Source organism: Alosa sapidissima, chromosome 1 (genome assembly GCF_018492685.1).
Source record: "Alosa sapidissima isolate fAloSap1 chromosome 1, fAloSap1.pri, whole genome shotgun sequence".
In the NCBI taxonomy this organism is placed as follows: domain Eukaryota; kingdom Metazoa; phylum Chordata; class Actinopteri; order Clupeiformes; family Clupeidae; genus Alosa; species Alosa sapidissima.
Window position 1 is genome coordinate 25076340 of NC_055957.1, and position 23826 is coordinate 25100165.

At 41.5% G+C, this 23826-nt stretch overlaps 3 protein-coding genes, 1 long non-coding RNA gene and 1 other non-coding gene across 14 annotated transcripts in view; 2 read left to right on the forward strand and 3 right to left on the reverse strand.

Annotated features, from left to right (window-relative positions):
• Positions 1-5545, reverse strand: part of apbb2b (amyloid beta (A4) precursor protein-binding, family B, member 2b) — a 35041-nt gene extending 29496 nt beyond the window's left edge. For 2 of the 7 annotated variants that reach the window (XM_042105630.1, XM_042105592.1), the window contains exon 1: positions 5412-5545. The gene's annotated coding sequence lies outside the window, so the exon portion shown is untranslated. Of the gene's footprint in view, positions 1-4797; positions 4937-5411 lie in introns of those variants that run through there. The other 5 variants (XM_042105637.1, XM_042105607.1, XM_042105624.1 and 2 more) reach the window with 3 other exon arrangements.
• A 6979-nt stretch (positions 5546-12524) lies between these two features.
• Positions 12525-17664, forward strand: LOC121721291 (serine/threonine-protein kinase pim-2-like). Its single transcript, XM_042108101.1, has 8 exons — positions 12525-12655; positions 13066-13425; positions 15646-15740; positions 15861-15908; positions 16126-16356; positions 16531-16708; positions 17080-17256; positions 17348-17664. Exons 1-8 carry the CDS (start codon positions 12604-12606, stop codon positions 17437-17439), a joined length of 1233 nt encoding a protein of 410 aa, XP_041964035.1. The 5' UTR covers positions 12525-12603; the 3' UTR covers positions 17440-17664.
• Positions 17665-18137: 473 nt separating this feature from the next.
• Positions 18138-22600, forward strand: exosc9 (exosome component 9). Of its 3 annotated transcripts, none has more exons than XM_042108115.1 (12): positions 18138-18292; positions 18515-18609; positions 19034-19153; positions 19533-19635; positions 20308-20445; positions 20552-20634; positions 20951-21083; positions 21188-21276; positions 21414-21560; positions 21833-21996; positions 22097-22161; positions 22307-22600. In XM_042108115.1, the coding sequence occupies exons 1-11, from the start codon at positions 18227-18229 to the stop codon at positions 22153-22155; spliced, it is 1197 nt and encodes a 398-aa protein (XP_041964049.1). In that variant the 5' UTR covers positions 18138-18226; the 3' UTR covers positions 22156-22161; positions 22307-22600. The 3 variants fall into 3 exon arrangements, with proteins under 3 accessions (XP_041964049.1, XP_041964059.1, XP_041964068.1); XM_042108125.1 differs by having other exon boundaries at positions 22338-22600; XM_042108134.1 differs by having other exon boundaries at positions 21836-21996.
• LOC121721306 lies at positions 21486-23326 on the reverse strand. Of its 2 annotated transcripts, none has more exons than XR_006034785.1 (3): positions 23212-23326; positions 21747-21911; positions 21486-21576 (listed from the first exon to the last, which is right to left on the reverse strand). It is a non-coding gene; the product is annotated as an uncharacterized LOC121721306 (long non-coding RNA). The 2 variants fall into 2 exon arrangements; XR_006034786.1 differs by having other exon boundaries at positions 23158-23326.
• Positions 22809-22882, reverse strand: trnai-aau. Its single transcript has one exon. It is a non-coding gene; the product is annotated as a tRNA-Ile (tRNA).
• Positions 23327-23826: the final 500 nt, after the last annotated feature.

Here is a 23826-nt window from a genome sequence, read left to right on the forward strand (position 1 = left end):
GATGCAGCTTCCACAGCCCAGAACAACAGAACCAGGTGGAAAGTGCTGACTAACACAGAGCTCTTATCAACACAAACATGCACATAAGTATGACCTGTGTGTATATCACTCACCAAAACAATACCAGCGCAAACCACACACACACACGCCAGACAGACCCAAGATCAGACTGACACAGTTTACCGAGGAACAGACAGAGGAGAAGCAGAGGAGGAGACGAGAGGAAAGGAGAAGAGGAGAGGAGGAGAGAGGAGAGAAGAGGAGGAGAGGAGAGGAGACGTGGAGAGAGGAGGAGAGGAGGAGAAGGAGGACAACAGTAGAGAGGAGAGGAGACGTGGAGAGAGGAGGAGAGGAGGAGAAGGAGGACACAGGAGAGAGGAGAGGAGACGTGGAGAGAGGAGAGGAGGAGAAGGAGGACAACAGTAGAGAGGAGAGGAGACGTGGAGAGAGGAGGAGAGGAGGAGAAGGAGGACACAGGAGAGAGGAGAGGAGACGTGGAGAGAGGAGGAGAGGAGGAAAGAGACGTGGAGCAGACAAACACACCCTGACTGGACACACTCACTTCATTTTTAGATGCTGGGTGGGTTGCTTCCAAGTCTTCACACAAACAGGGTGAAAGAAAAAGGATACACACACACACACACACACACACACGCACACACACACACACACACACACACACAAACACACACACACAAACACACACATAGTGTCTCCGAATGAAAAGGGCCTCAGTCTTCCTTTCCTAATGCAAACAGGCCTCATGGCTGTCTGCCTCCTAGAACAACAATGCAGTCACACACACCACACACACACTCTACCCAAACACACACACACACATACACACTTTCAACAACAATTCAGCCTGGCTTCCAGTCCAATCCAATCCAGAACGCACACACACACACACACACACACACACACACACACACACACACACACACACACACACACACACATACACATACACACAATACTGCTATTGTACCAGAACACACCACAGGGTGCTAGACTGCCTCACATACACAGAAGGACACACAGCTGAGACACATAAAAATGATATAGTCCCAAGGAGGACAGACGTAACAGCGCCAACCAAAGGGATATCTGATGGGAAAAGGAGACACATACAGGCTTCAAGAGCAGAAATATCAAGACACAATTTTAAGGCACTATTTGACTATGATTTTAAATAGTAGTACTCTGTGGGTTTGTGAGTTAGTGTGTGTGCTTATAAGCGTGCAGTAGGTGTTTCTGTGTAAGTATGTGGTTACCTTGGGGCGTCTGGTGTCATATTTAGAATCTGTGTGTATCTCGTTGGGCCGTGTGGTAACTCTATCTTTTACCTTGTGACTTTCTGAAGGCATTGTTGCTACAATATCCACAACCTCCTCATACAGAGGTATGTTTGTTTAAATTCACACCAACATAAAGGCATCAACATTTACTTTCAAGCTCCCAGCCTTATAGAGGAATGCATACTGGGCGGGATGAGTTTTTGCAATGGAAAACCTAGCTCTACGCCAAGGTAAATACTAGCCATATCCATGCATCTACATCCTCAAGGCTTAGAAACATGTAACACGTAGACTAATAAACATCCTGGATTAAGAGTCAGAGCTGAGGCTTTTCAATGTCCTATCAAACCACTGCATACATTGAGGACAGGGCACAGAAGAGCCACCCAATACTCTCCCAGCTCTGAAGAATGTGACTCACCAGAGCCACAAGCCCTTTCTGAGGTGTCTGGGATGATGTCATCAGTATGATCAGGAACATCAAAGAGTCAAAAAGCATCTTCTCTGACATAGTTCTTAACTAAAGCATTCTAAGGTCAGGCAGGCTGTGGACAAGGGAAGGACACTCTCTTATCACTATTATCTTGAAATAGACATAACTCTCAAAGGCCTTGTCAGACTGACAACCTTAAAGTATTCATCATCCAGAAAAATAGCATTTCTGTAAGAGATTACTCAGTTATACTTAAAGGTAGAATGATGGAAGAATTTATATCAATTCTTGGCGTCAATATTCAATATTCAAGACAGTACCCACTTCAAAAACTGACTAAAAGAGTCATGATCCAACCATGTTACACAGCGCGATATCATGCGTTCCAGGCATGCATTGGCAATGTCAGATACTTCATTCTTCACATAAATTAGTGTATCATCAGCATAAGTTTAAAGCTGTTATTTTAAGTTAAAAGAACCCCACTGTGATGCTTGAAGCCCAGACAGCTATAAGTTAGAGGAGCATCACTAAGATGGTATGCTGACAATCTGTTCTGGTCATCTCAATCACTTGAACAGTACTGCCGACCCCCAACCCCTCCTTCTTCATGGGTCAACTTCATTAAGCTTCAGAGAGACTGAGAGGAGCAGCCTCAGGCAGAGTCTCAACACCCTGCAGAATGCCTTTCCATTCTATTACTCAGGATAGATCTTGTGGACCTACATAAACACACACACACTAACCCACACAAACAGCTGCATACTGTGAGACAATATGGCATGACGAGACTGCGTTCCACGTTGTATATGTGCTACCACGACAGTAGAGATCCAGCAATAATTTCAATAATTTTCCATCAAAGCAATAAGCCATCCAACACCGACCCAGTTCACTGAGCATACTCACCAAACAGCTCAAACGGAGGGCAGTCTCTCAGACACCTCCACAACACACCTTCCAGTCACATACATTCACACACACACACACAAACACACACTCACATACAAACACACACACACACACCAACACCATCACCACACATGTCCTACACAAAGATCCAACCACAACCCCCTTGCACATATGTACCCACTCTCACTACACTCCAAAGTTTGCTGCGCTCCTCTGCAGTGTTTTTCCCCAAAGGCTGACTCATTTTTTCCTCTGTCAGCAGTGTGTGTATGTGTGTGTGTGTGTGTGTGTTTGTGTGTGTGTGTATGTGTGTGTGTGAGAGAGAGAGAGAGAGAGAGAGAGAGAGAGAGAGAGAGAGAGAGAGAGCCTGGCACAATAACCCGCAGCTCTACCCTCTACCACTGATCATTATTGATGACGCTACTCCAATGGAAGCCTGCTAAATTTGCTATTCACTCATTTTTTATTGGACATAGCATTTGTAAACCCTACTTTACTTTCTTTGCGCAGGCCTGCCTAACACCTGCCCAACGCCACATAACCAATGTTACTGGCTCTTGTCAAACCCATCTTACCTCCTGTGTGTGTGTGTGTGTGTGTGTGTGTCTATCTATTCTGAAGACTAGATAGATACTAGAGAGATACTAGCAACAACAACAACTGACAGTAGAGACAGTAACCCAACAGCTGTGGGATTTTCAGGAAGCATCTTTTTTGCATCTAATTAATTAATCAATCAATTAATTAATTAATTAATTACAGAGTCATGGTTTATGTAAATGTATACGCCTATTGTATGAAGATTTGCTACTACCAATATTATTGTTATTATTATTAGTCTATTATTATTATACTATATTATATACTTTCCTTTTAACTGTTAATGCAAATTCAGTGCTAATTGTTACTGTTGTAAATCACTTTGGACACAAACATCTTCTAAATTAACATAAACATAAACATAGCAAACATTTAAAAATCTAACTCATTCACAATTCCAGGAAGTCAGGCTTTCTGGAGTCTGGAGTGGAGGCATTTACATGACATCATAAAGATTTCCTTTGCAGAGAACACATTTTAGAACCCTCTAAACTGTGCAACAAACCCACAGGCATGGTAGGCCAGGTCTACAAGTAAACAATAATGTCTCCACTATGCCAAAACGTTAAAGGCATTAGGAATGTAACACTTAACACACATAAAATTCACCTCTGACCAACATTAACGTTAACTCTCAATTCCTAACTTTTTACTGGCTGACCAGCTATTTTTACTTTTACGCTCCATTCACCAAGACATTGCATGTTACACACACAAACAATAACGTCCACTCCTCCATGTGTAATACAAATTCGTAGGCCTATGCCTTCATCTTTCCTGTGCACTCGCATGTTGTAACGTGACAGCCGAGACTGAGTTTAACTAGGGGATTTCTCAGCTGGAATACTATGCCAAACCAATGGCAATTCTTTAGCACGTTGACAGTGAGATAGAAAAGGAAAGAGCACGAAAAAACAAAACAAAACATGTATCCTGCTTCATGTAAACACCTGAGTTCGAATGGTGCAAAGCTGTTACCTCAGCTGGCTCTAACATCACAGCTAAATCTGGCAACAATAAAGCTGCTGAATAGTGGAGTAGGCCTACTCCAATAACTGCCAGGCATTTCAAACAAATAGTCGGGTTAGGTTAAAATCATAGGCTTAAATCACGGAGATATTTGAACAGCGATTTGGACTTCTGGCACTTGTATTAGGAAAGTCATATGCACACTGTTAGGTTTCAAAGAGCGCTGGCTTGATTCAGACGCCAGTGACGCCTTAGGACGACGTCCCGGACTGAAAATGGATCTATGTCCACTCGCCTCGCCATGGCCCACATTACTGCCGCAGACTCGGCGACAGAAGCGGTCAGGCTGACCAATGCGGTCTTCTCTTGCCGCAAAATATCACAGCAAAAACAGATGTACATCAAATGCCATGTGAGGGTGACAATATCATTAAATGGTTGATGTAAATGATGGTAACAACCTAATAAGAAACGCGCAACTAGGCTCTGCTTCAGAGACTGCCTCCCATCTTTCGCAGTCCTGCTCCCCTGACGGAGGGGTTCATGGAATGCTGTGTAAATGGGGGTATAAAATCAGAAACGTACATTTGCAGAGGATCATAATCGTCACAAATATTCCCAATCGCCTTGATCAGACCACCACCAGCGCAATAACACAAAATGACTAACTTCGTTTGTTTTTTCTCCTCCAGTGCCAATGTGTCGGTCTGGTATCAACTCGAAATAAATACTCAAGGAGTTAACACAGACAAGACACAAACAGCAGGCATGGACCCCTGGTGACGGCAATGCACTGTGAAGGCTAAGCTACACTGAAACTGCAGTAGTCCCACTGTCTCATCAATAGGACAAACTGGACAGTGACTCTAGTGAGTCTAGGACGCATGCAGAATATAATTCTCAGGATATCACCAAAGAGAAAATAAAACTATGTTTTGTTCTGATCAACTGATACTGTAGAAATCATCTGCCGTCCAGACCTCCCCTCTACTTCCAACCTCCCCCAACTCCGCGACGCAAAGCCAGAGCACAATGCGTCGCCCACCGAGGAGAGCCAACACGGGTGCTATCCTCGTTAGAGTAATGCAGCTGACTCCAAAGACAGCAACAAGACACTTACAACTAAAGGCCTACATGATTACAGCATGCAGTTTTGTTAGGTTCTAGACTAAATGTTATTTTCTCGCCGCCTTACTTACCTCCTGTGTCAGCGCCCCTTCACTCTCCCTCTCTGCTTTTCTTCTGTCTTTCTTTCCAATTCTCCTCCCTTCCAGATGTCGCTGCTGCCGCTCCGGAACTGAACGCCCCAATCACCGTAGGAACTACAGGAAACACTTTTCCCGGCCCCCCGAGATTATGCACAGTCTGACACACAAGTAGTAGTTTATAATAAGGTCATGATGCAATTATAACGCCTCCAAATGGACACAACTTTTCTCTCAAGCTTATATTTGAGCTTCCCATGGCACCTAGTCTTACCAACGTTGCCTGCAACTGTGGTACCCTATGCACTGAGATGCATTGCACGTTTGCATGTGAAACATTAACATCTCTATGTTGAAATCGAAATTGGTGTCAGGCAACTCTTTTAACAGCTCTGAGTGATATTTATGACATTGTTTTATGCTAAAAGTCACATTTAGGCCTATTTCATCCTAAGGTGCTCACACACTGCCCCAACAACAACTGGGTCAGTGTGCACAGTCGGCGTATGGGATTGAGTTGTTTGAGTTTGACATGTCCAAAAGTCATTCTTTTTGATAAGGCTGATAAGGGCAGTGTGGTGCTGGACGTTGGTTTTCGGAACATTCTGGATGGGGCATTGACTGGAATGGGCACTGTCTGGGCAGTGTGGAAGTATCTTAAAACTAGTATTTCCCTTTTTAATGGACTGCTTGGATTTAGATCATTTCTTATTAGACTAGATGTACCGCATAGCCGTACAAAATATGACCGCTGCACAGTGCTGTACATCCTCTCCACGAAAATAAATCACGCTTGTCAATTTGTCTCCATCTCCCTCTCCACCCCCTACTCTTGCAACTTTTGTGTTGTATGTGCGTGCCTGTGTGTGTGTGTGTGTGTGAATGTGTGCGTGCCTGTGTGTGTGTCTGCGTGCGTCTGGTTTTGTGGATGTGTGTGCGTGTGCATGCGTGTGTACCTGTGTGTGAGAGCCTGACCGATATGGGATTTTGAAGGCTGATACTGATTTCGATATTTGAGTTTTTCAAAAACTGATAACTGATATATCTGCCGATAGTCATTTTTAACAAACACAATGTAAAAATGTTCTTCCATAACGTGGTTCTAATCAAGGTGGGGCATTATGTATTTCAATAGGCCTAACTATCTAGCTCTTCATATACAGTCATTTACTTTTTAAGAAATAAAATAAGGTATAGAATAGGAAGAATAGCAAGAATAAAAGAGGTATTGGTTCTGTGATAACCACATTGCCACAAACTTTCTTTGTGAGCAGTTTATACACTTAATGACTCTCCCTTTATGAAAGCAAAACATTTTACAAGTATAGTTACTTTACTTTACTTTTAGCTTTGCTTTACTTTTAGCCTTACTTTACTTTTAACCATGATCTTCCTTACTTGAAACACCTTGTTGAAATGCAAGAAATTGAAGATTGAAACTAGGGTAGTCTAGTGGGTGTTTGGGAATGAACGTTCAGATGCTCACATTTATTTCCTGTAGACTTTTTGTGGTCTTAATGCAACATTTTGAAAAGCACTGACGGCCACCAAGGACTGTGAGCGAGTCAACAGCAGAAAAAACAATTTAGCAAGAAGAAATTTCCTAGCCCGGTGTTTAGGATGCATCATAGACAGGTATTCATGCCCTGCTGTATATCTTCCATCAGAAAATCATCAAATTAGAGACCTTAGTATTGTGGCTAACTAATTTATCTCCTGTCAGTATGGTCAGAAAACAATGGGATGACAGTCTAAAGAGACAATTACAGTACTGTTATCAATTTGCTTAGTAGGCTATAACCACATTGTTTCACAAATATACCAACAATCAAACTAGCCTCCATCACTCAACCAATGCTAACATTAACATTATTTTACCTATGGATATAACATTACGCTGGTGTAAGATTAACATACCTGCAGTAAAAAAACAAGCATGTGCGATAAACATTCTTAGGTTTATTTACGTAAAGAAGAAATGGGAATTACATTTCACATGAAAATCATCCTACCATGAATACACAAGCCACAAAACTGGAGGTGAAGTAGAACCCAATCAAGCGTGTGTGTCTTGCAGCAAGATGCTGCGCCATCTGGTGGACAAACTATGTAACGTCAATACTGGAAATGCAGCCTATTGCCGATACCTATAGCAGAGACGGTTGATAAAGCGAGACGATTCATAAGAGGGTAAATTCTGGCACGTTGTGACGTGGGGTTCGAAGCAGTCACGCCCATTTAGGAGTCTAGCGGGAGGTCCAGTGTCTATGTATTCCTATGGGAGAAATGAACATTTTCACGGAATATGACCAATCCCTTAGCCCTACATTCAGCGATGTAAGTTTTGAACCCATTTTCTAGAAGCCACATGTCTCCCTAACATTCCGACATTGAAATTGTATTTTCCAACGAAACAAATAAAGACAAAAATAGCTTTGTTCGTGATCTGTCACTGTCTCCTCAAAGCTCTGGTGCACAGCCACCTGTTCTCAGAGGCTCTAGACTCAGAGATGGTTGATAAACTAACCTAACATATTTTTTGCTAGAACTAGTAGACTATCACAAAGTTGCTGAACATATGTTATTTCAGGTTTGTTTGCAACAATATATAAGTTTAACCAAAGTTCTTAGCTGCTAGCTAGCTAGCGAACATTCCCATTCACTTTCCGTTTACTATGCTAACGTTAGCTAGCTAGCTCGGTTAACGGGGCTAAATGAAATTATTTATTCCGTGTCCGAAAGAGTGTTTCATTGTCATCACACACAAACAATGACTGTAAAATAGTATACAAAATTATATGTATATGTTATTATTGCTTATTCAGAGAAAAGTTTATGTTTTGACACGCCTATTTAGGAGTCCGGAACTAGTGCCATTTCGTTCCATTGATGAATCGTCTTATGATTCATCTTAGTTAACTATAGAATCTTTGCCTATAGTATGTGCACTTGTATGTGCGTGCCTGTGTGTGTCTGTGTGTATGTGTGCGTGCTTACGTGTGTGCATGCGTGTGAGTGTGTGCGTGCCTGTGTGTGTGTGTGTGTGTGTTTGTGTGTGTGTGTGTGTGTGTGTGTGTGTGTGTTTGTGTGTCATTGCATGTGTTTTTTCTGTGTATGTGCATGCGTGTGTGTCTGTGCGTGTGAATGCGAGTGTGTGTGCATATGTGCGTGTGTGTGTATACTGCATCCTCTCCGTATCATCCTCTACCAGCAACCCTTTGCTCAACACTACCATCTACAGGCTGATAGGTGTACAGTCACTAAATGTACACATAAATTAATTTATTTTATACTCTCCCCCCCCCCCTCCATGGATGAAATTCCACAAAACTTGGCATACCCCCATATGTCAGGTTAATCATACACATGAAATTTGGTGCCGTTCAGAACCTCTCAATTGAAGATAGGAGCAATTAAAGCAGTATAATATTGCATTTTCATTTTTTATCCTTGGGGGGAGGGGGTGCAAATCACAAATGAGTGGTTATGGGCTAGGTTGATGTGAGGTTGAGGTTTAGGAAAAACTGAGTTTTCGGGGCTCCAGCGTGGGGTGGGGTGGGGTGGGTTGGGGGGGGGGTTGTTGGGGGTGGACCCCCAGGGACCAAAAAGTCTACATGCCCACCAAGTTTCATGGGCCCCGGTGTTTCGGTGTCCCGGTAATCGTTGACCAAAAATTCAGAAAGTAGTTGATGGAAAAAAAAAAGTTTGACAATCCCTATATAGCGGCGGTCATAAATATGTGCTCTGCATTACAGTTTTTCTCAGTCGCTTTGGTGCTTTTCTCACACCACATTTGCACAGCAGTTAGTGCATTTCTCAAAACAATTAGTGCAAACTGCAAAACCTAGTGGATAACCTGCAAAAGCACGTCACTTGCTCAAAATGGATAGTCCATACCTCAAAAGCAAGTATTTATGTCAATGAAACTGCCAGTGTCATCAAAATGAGAAGTCTTGACACCATCGTTTATGAACAAGATAGTCAAATGGCTTTGTCATGTTTTCATTACGACAGTTTATGCTCTCAGTGTTTTCCCATGCAAAAAAAGGTCAGAACTCGGTGACACTACCTGAAAATGCTCAGGACAGCACAGTAAAGTTACAAAGTTACAAGTTACGGGGGGCAGCCGTGGCCTACTGGTTAGCACTTCGGACCTGTAACCGGAGGGTTGCCGGTTCGAACCCCAACCAGTAGGCACGGCTGAAGTGCCCTTGAGCAAGGCACCTAACCCCTCACTGCTCCCCGAGCGCCACTGTTGATGCAGGCCGGGATTACAGTAGTGTGTGTGCTTCACCTCACTGTGTGTACACTGTGTACACTGTGTGCTGTGTGTGTTTCACTAATTCACGGATTGGGATAAATGCAGAGACCAAATTTCCCTCACGGGATCAAAAGAGTATACTTATACAAATTGCTTAGGGGAGTAAGTGAGTACAAGACACAAATATGTACGTTTCACAGTTTTACTGTATATGCTCTTTGCAATATACAGCATTGTGACAGAATTTGATAACTAGTTCACCAATTTTGTATGTAATGACTCAAGCAATGAAATGAAGACTATTAGTTTTATTGGGAACGACTATTCAGCATCCATAAGTATAGTTCATTTTGACTGACATGACAAAGTAACTGATACATGTTCAAAAGCATTTGCAATTTGTTCAGAGGAAGGAGAAATTGCTACTATGATGTGCACAAATGACAATGTTATGGAGGCTGAACTAATAGTTTTGAGAATTTTCATTCTGATCTGAGAAAAGCACCAAAGCGACTGAGAAAAACTGTAATAATATCACATGTGGCGTGCCTCAGCAATCTATTATTGAGAGCCTATCTACCGTTTGGCCATATGGCTTACTCACATGTCCCTCTTCTGTTATGCTGATGAAGACTTATCCTTGTCCTCTAGTGAATTAATTGCTTGACCAGGCTTAGATAGATACAGTAGATAGATAGATAGATAGATACTTTATTGGAAATTCAAGACCTGTGGACTGTCTTGCTGGTAAAAGAAAAGTGATGTCACAATTTCTTGCAACTAAACCAACAACTAAAACAGAAGTATATTTGACTAATCCTGACAATGTTACCATGCAGTAGCCTGGTTTCACCAGACTCACTCCTTCGTTTCACTTTGTGAAGAGAGTCTGGGTACTTACAATTTGGAAATGTTTCCAACCCTGTATAGTAATGGATGAAGACTTTGCGTTAACTTTGAAATAATTGTCCCAGCCTAAACAGCATCACATTGATCAGGGATTCCTAACGTTACTTCCTAAATCACTGAACCTTTACAAACTGATGATAAACCGCATCAGCAGTGAGGAAACAATGTACTTACCTTTGCTGTATAAATTTACACATTCTTCCAACTGCAATTTTTTAAATGTTAAATCGGTTGCTAAATCTGGCTCAACTTCAACCTTGCTGTCCTACTACTAACCAGAATTGCTGTAGTCATCAGAGAAATATTGCCAGGTGATGAACCATTTTATCTTTGAGAGACTCAGAGAAAGTTCTGCAATGCCTCTTTTACATCCCTGAATCCAAAAAAACACATTACTTTTTTAGAATTAATTTAAGGTCTTAACTTTTAACATTCAAAGCATTTCAGCAAATGTCCCCAATACCAGTTCTGTCCATGTTCCACAGAAATACTTCCCAAATGACCTATCCAGATTTATATAAAAAAGAGACTATAGTTTTGCTGCAGACTGCAGAGACTTTCCCTAACGTTTTAAATTATTTTTATTTTAATGTTTTTACATTTATATGCACTCCGTGTATGAGTTGTAAAGTTCTATCAGATTTTATGGTCAATTTACAGTAACTTCTTACTGTAATGCCTACATTGACATTATCAATACTGAGTCTAAAATTATGAAATAGTGGTATGGTTACAAAAGACAATCACCTAAAATCAGAGGCGGACAGACTACGCAGCTTCATTACTTGAGTAAAAGTACAGATACCCTTTGCTAAATTTTACTCAAGTACAGAATTGTCCTACATGGAGTTATGAAAAATGTTAATGTTAATACCTTGGAGAATGTAAAAGGAATTGAAAGTAAAATCAAGTCATTTTCATCTTTTTACCATGTTGCCAGGGATGGGCAGTATTTCTAATACATGTATTTAAAATACGTATTTGAAATACAAAATACTATTTTGTAATTGAAACACTTGAAGCGAAAACTATCATTAACTTGTTCAGAAAATTGAAATAGTCTGGCGAGGTGGGGCCACAGGTTGGCACATTCCCGGGATGGACCTGCTGCGTCTTCATCCATTGTTTCGTCCATGGTTTCGTCTCTTATCTAAATCTGACCATGGAGTTGACTTTGGCGGAAAGCTGAAGGTGATTGCTGATAGGCCAATCAGTGGCGCCTGCACAATCGAATCACGTTTGAGAGGGAAACAACAAATTGAGGGTTTCCGAGTTTTTTCTTTTTTCCTTTTTTTTTTTAGAAGAAGTAACGGGTACTCACCGTTATGGATAGAAATGTAGTGGAGTAAAGAGTACAATATTTGCTTCTCAAATGTACTTGAGTAAAGTCATGAGTACTCCCCAAAAATGATACTCGAGTAAAGTACAGAGCCCTTCAGAATTGTACTCAAGTACTGTACTCAGGTAAATGTACTCCATTACTGTCCGGCTCTGCCTAAAATAATATATGTAAATATAAGCTTTTAAACATTTTCATTTCTCAAGGTTGTAGCCTATGGAGAGGCTTAATTGACTCAGAACCAAAGTGGCACATCAAGTCTTCTTTCCTTGATCTCTGTAATAAGGGAAAGATTGTTTAGGATCCTTAATAGTTCAACAATCAAGAATCCAGGATACTTAATGTATCCTGAATTCCTGATTGTCCTTTGTTAGTTGCTGTATTTTACAATTTCATCTTTTTTGATAAGCCATAGTAGTTGGGATATTGTTATTTTTTTATTTTCTAAAGTATGTCTTTAGTTTTCTATTCATTATTACAATGCAATGCAGCCTTGAAGTAAGCATGAAAATTGGTAGCCTACTCTGAGTGATGTCATAAACGTCTCTTATGATGCCATAACATCTCATAGTGACTAACTGGTGTTCTAAAAAGCATGAGCTTGCCAATCAAATCATCATTGCATTTAAGAGAGGATCATTTGTAAAACTATGGTCCCAATATTTTAAGCCAATGCCATGTACTGTAAATCTATCCACCCTATACCATCTGGACATGTGAAGAAGCTAAGTGAGTACTGAACATGTGTGAAAGATTGTGAAGTAGTTGTGAAGTTGTTTTCCGCTAGGCCTGTATATGTTGAAGTAGGCTACATAATATTTTAACAGCGTCTGATAGCTCTTGCCATCAAGTTAAAACAGACCACTCAGGAACCGATTAGAAAAAGTCAATTCGATTTATTTATGATTAATTCTCAGAAGCAAGTCTGAGTAAGTAAGTTTTTACTAAACAAATGTGTAGTAGGCCTATGTGGACAGTCTTGTCAGGAGAAGGGGTCCAAAAGCCAGAAAAAGTGGAGGATACCAATGTGGAGGATACCAATATCCACAAAAAGGTGTCAGGGTTCTATGTGATACTTTGATACATAAATCCCTAATAATGTCAACAAACTCATTGTGAACTCTCACAATCTTGCCCAGGTGCTCACATGCCACATAAGTTGCCATGCCAACCATGCCAGAAGTCTCCTGCTATAAGTGCGAGGGAAGAGCGGAGGAGGAAGAGAGAGCACAGGAAGAAAAGCAGCAGTGGTGAATCTAGATGGAAAAGATGCAGGTCCAAGAGAGCGGAGGAGGAGGAGGAGGAGGAGGAGGAGGAAGAGGACAGGAGTGTGGATGGACTCTTGGATGGAGCCCTACATGGAGCAGTGGGCAGCTCAAGTGAATCAGAGCATACCAGTGGCAGCAGTGTCAAGACCGACAGCAGTAGCCAGTATGACCTGCAAACCCTGAAGGAGACTAGTCCTAGCACACTCGTCAGACTCAACAGCACTCAGAGAGGTCAGGAGAACGGCTCCGCTTCACTAGAAGTGACACACCTAATACAGATACTCACACAGTTAAACCAACACAGTCTCATGTGTTGTACACCACTGTAAAATTATGCAGTCCTTTAGGATATATGTTAACAGTAATACAAAATAGTGAATCTGATTGAGTGTTTACAGTGACTGCAAATGTTTCAGACCCTTTTCAGTTTTCAACTCCTTTATTTGTTTTTCCAAGAATCTGTAAACATACTCCACAATGACAATACATTCATTGTTTCGTTAAAAAAGATAATATCCCAATTATATAGGTATTCGGACCCTGCACTTAGTATTTTGCTAAACTATGTTTGGCAACAATGGCAACCTCAAGACCTCTTGATAATAGTTCTACAAAATGTGCACACCTTCACCCTCACCCCTGAGATACTACACAAAAGGTTTTCACTCAGGACTGCTCCAGTTTCTACATCCATCTATCCTGGACATAGCTCCAGTCCTTGTTGGAAGAAACATTCCCCAATGGCGCTGTCCTGTCACCATAATATTTTATCTGACCACATCTTTACAGACCACAGACCTTAGTATATTTTCTGGCGAATTCCCTGTGGGCTCTCATGTAGCTTTTGATGAAAAATGTCTTCTGTTTGTCAACTACACCATGATTCAATTCTATTCAATTTGAGGCCTGTATTGGTGGTCATACTGTAAACCAGTCTCAACTTCTCCCATATGCTCTGCAGGACTCCCAAAGGAACTCAGATTGGGTCAGTTAAGGCAGAAGTTATGAGCTAAACTCAAAGGCCCTGGCTGTAAGTAATGGCCTTTGAGTTTAGCTCATCACTTCCGACTTAACATGTTGACCGCAGCAGGCACCCCTTGGAGCATTTCCTGCTTTTTATTGTGATGGCCAGTTCTGCATGGGTCATGAGGAGGGGACTATTCCATCCCAATCCTTCCATCCCTCACTGTGATAGTGGTGTAGGCTACTTTACCTCCTATTATGATTCTCCTCCATTGTTTCTCCTCAGAGGTCTTCCAGATGCTTCTATTTGTCTTTGAGGGTGTTGCAATGAATGAAGGTCTTTGTCTTCTTCGTCTCTTGTTACAATCTTTCTCTCAGGTCAGCCAGATCTGGTGCTAACTAGTTTCAGGCACGAGGAAATCAAGGCCCTATGCACTCACACATTTCAAGCACTCCATACTGCATTAATGGCATTGGCAATAATTAGCTAATAAGAGGAAATCTCTTGAGTCTTGAGACGGTATTGGTGATGGTATTAATTTGGCTCTTTCTATTTAGAGCTATTGATATTGCTCACTTGTTTAGGTAGGCTACACCAGGGGTTCTCAAACTTTTGTGGGCCGGGGACCCCTCATGGAGTGGAAAATTCTCCAAGGACACCTCATAATCGCAACACATAAAACAAGTTAATCATGTACGTGTAGCTGTATAGCCTTTGTTTCTGTTAGATGCTTATGTTATATGTATTTTATAAACATAGAGTGCTAATACCACAATAGTCATGTTAGCAAACTTTGACAGCATGTAGGATTTTTTTTAAAAGATTGTTGTTTCTTTGTCAAATGTAGGCCCATTGTGTTGAACACATAGTGTTTGCTTCACATAACTTTCATTTTGTTGGCAGTTAATTAATAGTGTTGACGTATTGATGTAACGTATCAGCAGATCAATTGGGCAAATACTGATACTGTAGCATTTTTCGCCATATAAGACAATTTCATATTTTGTAGCAAACTTTGTCAGGGACCCCCTGACAATGTGCTGCGGACCCCACTTTGAGAACCAATGGGCTACACAGTTTAACCATTTTGGATATGCTTGGGCAGACTGCAGCCTGGCTGACAACAAACCAATTCTCTATTCAGAGCTGGTCTGGACTCTGGACTAGTTAACTTTTAATTTAATCTAATTTAAGTTAGTACATTAAACTCTTGCCGAACCCTTTCAGAAGTAGCAAATCCATCTTTTTTGTGAACAACACTTTTAAATGCAGTTGTTTACCCAATTTCAAAGAACATATACATCCATGTAATTTTATAGTGACATCATCAGTGCAGCCATTGGGTGTGGAACCAGTAATGTGCGTAAAAAAATGGTGCCAATCATTCTCCTCTGTCTGACTAAAGCCCACCTAATGTTGGATAAGCGGTTGTGATTGGCTCCTGGGATTTCAACATTGAGTGTGTGTATGTGTGTTTATGTTCTCAGATGCATTTGAAGGGAAATACAAACAGACGCTTTGCCTGAGTCAGGGTGGATATGGTACTGTTTATGCTGGACACAGAGTAGAAGACTCACTGGCCGTAAGTATGCATTGCTCTTCCTCTCTCTCTCACTCACTCACATACAAACACACACACACAAAGGCAGCAAGATAAAACAGTATGTGCAACAACACACTCAGAAGTTTCTATTCTGTTCAGGTGGCCATCAAACATGTGCCGCAGTCAAAGGTGATTCGGACATCAGTGGTGAGTGATTTCAGTGATGACCAGTTCACACTCATGCACACCTATGAAATATGATCACTCACACACTTTTAATCATTTATGCCACTAATGCAAAAGCATTACTGCTGCAAAAAATATTTTTTTATTGCATTCCTTACTGTTATGTTTTGCCTTGTGTGTGTGTGTGTGTGTGTGTGTGTGTGTGTGTGTGTGTGTGTGCATGTGTGTTGGGTAAAAGGTTCTGGATGGGCAGCTTCATCAGTTCCCTCTGGAGGTGGTGCTCCTGCTGATGGTGGGAGCTGGTGAGGGAGAGAGGGGGCCGGACAGCAGCGGCGTTAGTGTTCAGCTGCTGGACTGGTACGAGCTGGGGGACGAGCTCGTGTTGGTGATGGAGAGGCCACTTCCCTGCCTGGATCTGTTTGACTACATCCAGGAGAGAGGCGGGAGACTCCCAGAGGAAGAGGCTAAGGTGCATACACATGAAAATGTGTTATGGACTCTGAAATGTACTGCCTTAAAGTCTGGGTCAAAGTAGAGTAGCTTCATATCAACATCTCTAACTGTCTTACCTGTATGGGTCAAAGTAGAGTAGCTTCATATCAACATCTCTAACTGTCTTACCTGTCTGGTTTGTCCAAAACAGTTAATTCTGAAACTGCTGGTTGAGGCCATGAATAAGGTTCACTCTAAAGGAGTTCTCCATCGTGACATAAAGCCTGAGAACATTCTGGTGCTCATGGGCAATGATAGCCTGTGTGTGCGCATACTTGACTATGGCTGTGGATGCATTCTCCAGAATGAACCATGCACTGAGTTCTATGGTATGAATACGTATCACATTTCCACAGACACAACACTATTTAAATTGTGAGCAGTATATGCTAAATGAATACATGTAAATGTAAATGTAATTTAAATGTCATTATCTAACATATACAGGAAATAGTATATATATACAGTATTTTTTATTAAAATGTTCATCTTCAGATCTTCAGATTCTGTATGTCTCTATCAATATGATAAACTTAAAGGTTTTTGACATGGGGTCATTGTACAAAATGGAGAACATGAGAGCATTAGTCATGAAATAAATGACAACATTAAATGCCTAATGATGGCACTCAACATGCGTGTGGCCTGGTGGGGTCGTCCAGCTGCTGACAGGTTTGTTGTGGCGCTTGTGTGGGTGCAGGCACAATGCAGTACACGCCGCCCGAGTGGTACCTGGTGGGGGAGTACGAGGCCATGCCCTCCTGTGTGTGGCAGATAGGGGTGCTGCTGTATGACATGCTGTGTGGCGAGCACCCCTTCTGCACACGTGCAGACATCATCGGCCGTGAGCCGTACATCCCACAGCAGTTTTCCAGACGTAAGACGCACATCTACATTAGAAACACATGCAAAGTTGATATTTAATGGATGCATTGCTGACTGTAATACGTTTCCAAACATCCTAATAGAGTGCCAGGACCTAATGAGACGCTGCTTAGCCAAGCGGCCCAGAGGAAGACCTACTCTAGATGGCATTCTACAGCATCCTTGGTTACAGTGAAGGACACAGGCACATGCTATATAATACAAACAGATACTCTCACAGACATACAAAGACACATGGCACAGACACAAACATCTAGCCTACATATAAAGGCACACACACACACACACACACACACACACACACACTGCCTGTCCTGCATTCATTCATATATATTTTTAATGGATCCATATTACTACATTATTAGAAAGGTATGTCAAAACATTTACAAAATAAAGTTTACGCTCATATTTTGAGGCTGCATGTTATTTTTCTAAATATAAATAAATAAATAAATAAATACCTCACATGCAATTAAATGTGCATCATGCTGGATTTACCGACCATATCCTGGAAACACTGCTTACAACTGTCAAATGTGAGAACCAGTTCATGTAAAAGAGATGCTTGCTTCTTGGTAGATTTACTCATCATCCACCAGGCTATCACATGGCTTGTCTAGGCTACATGCTATTTTTTCCCATTGGTAAGACTAATATTGCCACCACGAATCATTATAGCCTAAATAGCTTAGCGTGGCAGCGCACTGGCACATAATACGTGGTGTCATGTTTTGACTGATTTTCGGAATTGGTATAAATCGTTAAATCACTCAATGGCAAGAAAGATTGTAGATTGTAAAAGTCTATCACTTCCGAAACACATGGTGGCAGTATACTGGTTTATTATCTGATGTGAAAACAAGAGAAGAAATGTTTCCTAACGTCATTAGATCGCGCCTCATACAAAATACCAACATACACAGCGTGGTTGTGTTTCAAAGAGTGGCTATAACTTAAACAAAATGAAAGATACACCATTATCAAATTGTGAGCGGACATTTCTGCTCAAGGCGATAGAGGAAAGAAAGGTATCCTTATGTTTTTTGTTTTCAATTCATAGCATGCATGTGTTTAGTAGTTTGTGCAAAGGTTTCCGTAGGCTACTGAAGTCTAGTCTAATGTGTGTACCAGTAATATATTTATTGAGTTCGAGACATCTGTCTCTGTTTGTCTTCCCCGCCCAGTCAGGTATTTTTTAGTACAGATTTATAGTTTTGATTGCTATATTAGATCTCCAATATTTCTTTCAGCGGGTGGACGGAAGAGAAACATACGACTACAGAAATATCAAGATCACGTTTGGCATGGACTATGGATTTTGTATTGTTGATCTTGGAAAAACAAAGTAAGTCTTTGCAGGGGTCTTTCTCCCAATCATGTTGGTGTGTGGGTGGGCACGTTTGAGACAGCTGTCAATAGCTGACTAAGTGTATGAAGAAGCATGAGGTGAAGTCACCTAACTTTCCTAACTGAGGTCAGTTTCTGGTTGTAGGCTAGGTAAGAACCAGAAGGCTGCTGGCGGAAACGACCTCTGATGACGTTTACTGAAATTACATCTGGGAAAATGATGACCTGTTATAATGTGCAAGAATCATTTTTGTCTAACCAGTATTGTGGTCAGTGAATAAGAGGTGTTCATGATGTTTAGGGGGTTTGGGCCCTCCGCACTACTGCCTTCATAGAGTGATAGAGCTGCTCAAACTGTACTCATGTTTATCAGTGTTTTGCAGAAGCCGGTATTAACAACTCTGTTGTCTGTGTTTACTTAGGGTCATGTCGCAGGTATCCTGTGAACTGGCTGTCCCCAAAGAAACTCGTCCTTCAGAAGGGATCCTATTCACCAACGTGGAGCTGTCACCAATGGCCTCGCCTGCATTTGAATCTAACAGGTAGATAAAGAACAAAACTGTCAGTTGGACTGTCTACTGAATATCCTCAGAAACTGACAGGGTGAGTGCCAAGACCCAAGCTGTTTTTACTTAAAATGGAGGATTTGACTTCAGGGTAGTCAAAGAGCTCTTGTCCACCAAACCCTCTTTAATTGACATGCAATGGCAAGTCTCCCTGATCGACAGTACCTTTGAACTATACCAGGATGTACTGTGAAGAAGACCAGCTGGTGGAGGGAGTGTGATGCTCTGGACAGTGTTCTGGCAATGTTGTGCAAGTACTCCAGGCATTCCTGAGTGTTATTTAGTCATGTCACCTTGTGAAACCTGTAGGATGGAATTGTTATTGAATGCTTGTGTTTCTATACGTGTTTCGCAGGCAGTCAGATTTGTTGGTGAAGTTGAATAGACAATTGGAGCGCTGCCTACGGACCTCAAAGTGCTTTGACATGGAGTCATTGTGTGTCATCTCCGGAGAAAAGGTATCAGTCTGGCGAGAGAGTTAAAGTGTTCTAGGCCCATAACTGAAGCAGACACTCATGCCATTCTATGTTATAAACCTTGTCTTGTTTATCAGTCCTGTAGCCCAGGCAAAGATTGTATATGGCGTAGCAAGATATTTAATCAGGAACCACTTCCAGGAACCCGGATCACACGAGGGGGGTCAAAATCTCCCTTTATGCAGTGCAGAGGCAGCGACTGCTCCTTTGAAGTCTATGGCCATAGCTCAGAATTTCACCACAAATGCTAAGGTCTTGGTTCTATAGAGTTAGGAATGTGAATTTTGGGCACGTCTTCATGATCCTCAAACCCTTCTGACCATTTTAGGTACATTTGTAGCATTTTCGAGCATTCCAGTCTGGAGAAAATCGACCTTATATCAGGTGTGCGCCTGTCATTTATTTTGCTGCTGTTGGCTGGTTGCTACGCACGCTCATCAATACGTCAACGACACGCCTCTTTACGCAGACAGGACTCAATCCCCATTTCACGTCCATAGACATGAACTACGACAAACTCTTGCTCCGCCATATACAATCTTTGGCCCAGGTTTGTTTTCTACTGTAGTCACATGGTTCACACCTTAAAACGGCAGCCGCAAATGGTATGAGACTAGTGAGCAGTTTTTTTTTTTCTTTTCTTGTCCTTTGTAGGTGTGGAGGATCAATGTGGATGTTCACGTGTTGAACCATGATGGGAATCTAATGGACGCAGTAAGCATAGCAGCCATCACATCTCTCTCACAATTCAGACGGCCAGAGGTCAGCATCCAGGGACGAGACGTCACTGTGGTGAGTGTCACCAGGACTAAATTACTAAAACAAAGAATGAAATATGATATATGGGTTAGATTTTATGAAAAAGTCTTTGTGTGTTTGTGTGTGTGTGTGTCTGCAGCATACAGCTGAAGAGAGAGACCCTGTTCCACTAAGCATTTATCATATGCCTATCAGTGTAAGCTTTGCCTTCTTTCAGCAAGGGTGAGTCAGTGTTAAGCAATCACACAGCACTCTTGCACAGCCACTACGTGTCTTCTCAGTAAGATCCTTTCCACTGAGATGGCAGGAAAATACTCATCACTTCATTTAGTAACACAACAGTAATCAGTAATTGATCTTCTTGACAACCAACAGACTTCACTAAATATCCCATTCATTGCTTCTCTAACAATCCTATTCCTATTTGTTATCGTAAGAGGAACACCTATAGGCTACAGTTAGAGTCAAGCTGTAAAAGTGGCTATAACAAATCAAATGGAGTTGAGTGGGATTGAAATAAAGCTCTGGTCTGCCACAGGTCTTATTTACTGGTGGACCCAAATGACCGTGAGGAGAGAGTGATGGAGGGTCTGCTGGTCATCGCCATGAACAAACACCGAGAGATCTGCTCCATCCAGTCCAGTGGAGGCATCATGTTGCTTAAGGAGCAGGTGTGTGTGGGGAGAGAGAGAGATGGATGGAGGCAGAGATACTGTGTTAGTCCATAATGAGTCGTGGAAATCTGTGGTCTAATCGTTTGAGTTCTCCATCCCAGGTCCTGCGCTGCAGCAAGATCGCCAGTGTGAAAGTGTCTGAGATCACAGAGCTCATCCAGAAAGCCCTGGAGAATGACAAGAGAGCCAGGTGTGTGTGTGTGTGTGTGTATGTATGTATGTGTGTGTGTGTGTGTGTGTGTGTGTGTGTCTCAGTCAAAGTGAAAAGCTTTCATTCATTTATGGGGACTGGTGCTTTAATCACATCCTTTACTCTGATCATTTTAGGAAAGACAGAGGCAAGTTTGGATTTGCAGAGTCCTTGCCTAAAGAGCGAATCACTGCACTGAAAACACAGGAAGCCCCAGTGGAAATGAAGGACATCCAGGAGACTGCTAGTGCAATCATCAGTAAGGCAGAGGTCCCACTGAACACGTATCCTTTGGCCATCCTGTAAAAAGTGTAATAAGCATAAAGCATAAAGAACTCAATTAGCAGGAAATGTATGAACTGAACTTTAATGGGATTTTCTCCACTGTATTTGGTGGATGTGAGTGAGGCTATATTTAGATTAGATTCAACTTTATTGTCAGTGTGCAGAGACAACGAAATGCAGTATACCACTTGTTTCCTTCTGCTTAGCCTGCTTTTGGGAAACACTCAAGTGCTCATTCCCCCTGACACAGTTGTCTTCCTTAACATGCAAGCAGCCAAGCGGTACGTTCCCCAGTGGTGCATGCTGTAGGGGTTGGGCAGGTGGGTGAAGGCGTAACCAGCTCATGGGGCCTGGAGGAGGAGGAGGAGGAGGAGGAAGAGGAGGACAAAGAAGGAGAAATGGAAGAAAGGACAGATAAGAAAAAATGGAAGAAAGGTATGGAGGAGATGCTAGCAATAATTTTTGTTTATATGCTATATGCAATAATAAATATATTAGTTTAAAAATATCCTTAATTATTGTGTATGTATTCCAGGTGACGTTGTTGTCATCTCAGATAGTGAAGAGGAGGATGTTGTTATGTTGAACCAGTAGCCACAGGTGAGTGAAGAGTGGTCAGGTAATATGTATGGCTACTACATATACTAGATGAGGAGAAATGAACTTTGAATGAATTCAGTGGTGTGAAATGTTGATTACTGTCTTAGTAATGTAGTAGTAATGAATCTTGTCTGCTTTGTTCTAGTTTGGATCGACTCTCTGATTGCTTCTTATAGATGCTGTGCTTACGTTGTACCAGAAGAGGGCAACAGTATTTTAAAAAGAAGATGATGAAATATTCAACAACAAATGTGTTCTGGTCATGCATACGCTCTGTGCAGTGGATGCTGATTTCAAGTAAATTACTTTCATATTTGTAATCTGAGTGGTAGATTCTTTAAGGATGTGGAAATGTATATTTATGCCTTTTTGGTGTTTATCTACATCATGTATGTATCTAATATACCTATGTAAATAAAGGCTATGTGTCTTTCATAGAGCTGACTTGCCTTTCTGATGGTCAGAAGAAATTGTTCTGGTTGGGGTACTTAATTTCCTTCAATGAAAGTGGGGATTTTTTCCCCATATTTTTTAAATCAGATATTAATATTGTTAGGGCAAGCCGGTCCATTGAGTGATAACTTCATACAGAACTGTCTTGCATTTCCCCTAAGTCAAATAAAATCAGTATAATGGCTAAAAAGTATTGGCCCGTACGGGGATCGAACCCGCGACCTTGGCGTTATTAGCACCACGCTCTAACCAACTGAGCTAACCGGCCATGTTGGGAGTGGTAACATTAACCAATCAAAACCCTTTTCCGCTAAATGACTCGACAAGTGCGACACATACTGAAAGAAACATATCGCACGTTTAAATTAACGTGTACATTGGGTTGCACACAATTCACTTGAATCCGGCGCGTGTCCGTTGACATTTATGAAAGCTATCATGGAATGGCCTCAAGACTCCTACAGCACAAAGCCTACTCAGAACGAAGGACTTGTCTGCTATGGTGCATCACACGTAGGCTACTTAACAAGCATGCAAACTAACATTAGCAAACCACACCAACAGTCCAGTTGGCCCAACCTCATGAAACCAGCATACCTCCCGTTAACCCTCCCGTTCTTTCCGAGTTTCTCACGTATTGTAACGTTTTTCCGCTGTCTTCCCGTTTAAATATTTTCCCGTAAAATATCCCATATAATACTCTCATAACATTAGCCCTACCAGCGCCCGTCTCCATCTGGCCCTAAGCGATCTCGTACAAATATAAAAGGACCCCAGTTTACGGTGAGTTCTTACAAGGAAGCTGTCATTTCACAAGTTAAAGGTTGTCACAAACCGCCAACATGTACACACACACACATACAAGAAAAAATATATGATAAATATTGCTTTTTCAATAGCATTTTTTCTTTCTAGTAATTATTTTTATTGCTACATTTCTTATTTGTTTTTAGAATACATTCACTTACAGTACTGCACTGATAACTGACTATTTTTCTTTATTTCTGTAAGGTTTGTTTTTTGTAAAAACTTTTGTTGCAAAAAATGTCAGTTGATTACTGCAGAAATTCTAGAATTCTATTCAGAAATCTAGTTTCAATCCGAGAAAAGACGGAGAAAATGACAATAAAAATAGAAACACAAAGACTACAGCATTTTGTATAAAGTGTTTTATATAAAGCACAAGTGTGTTGCTGTTGATTTGAAAGAGTA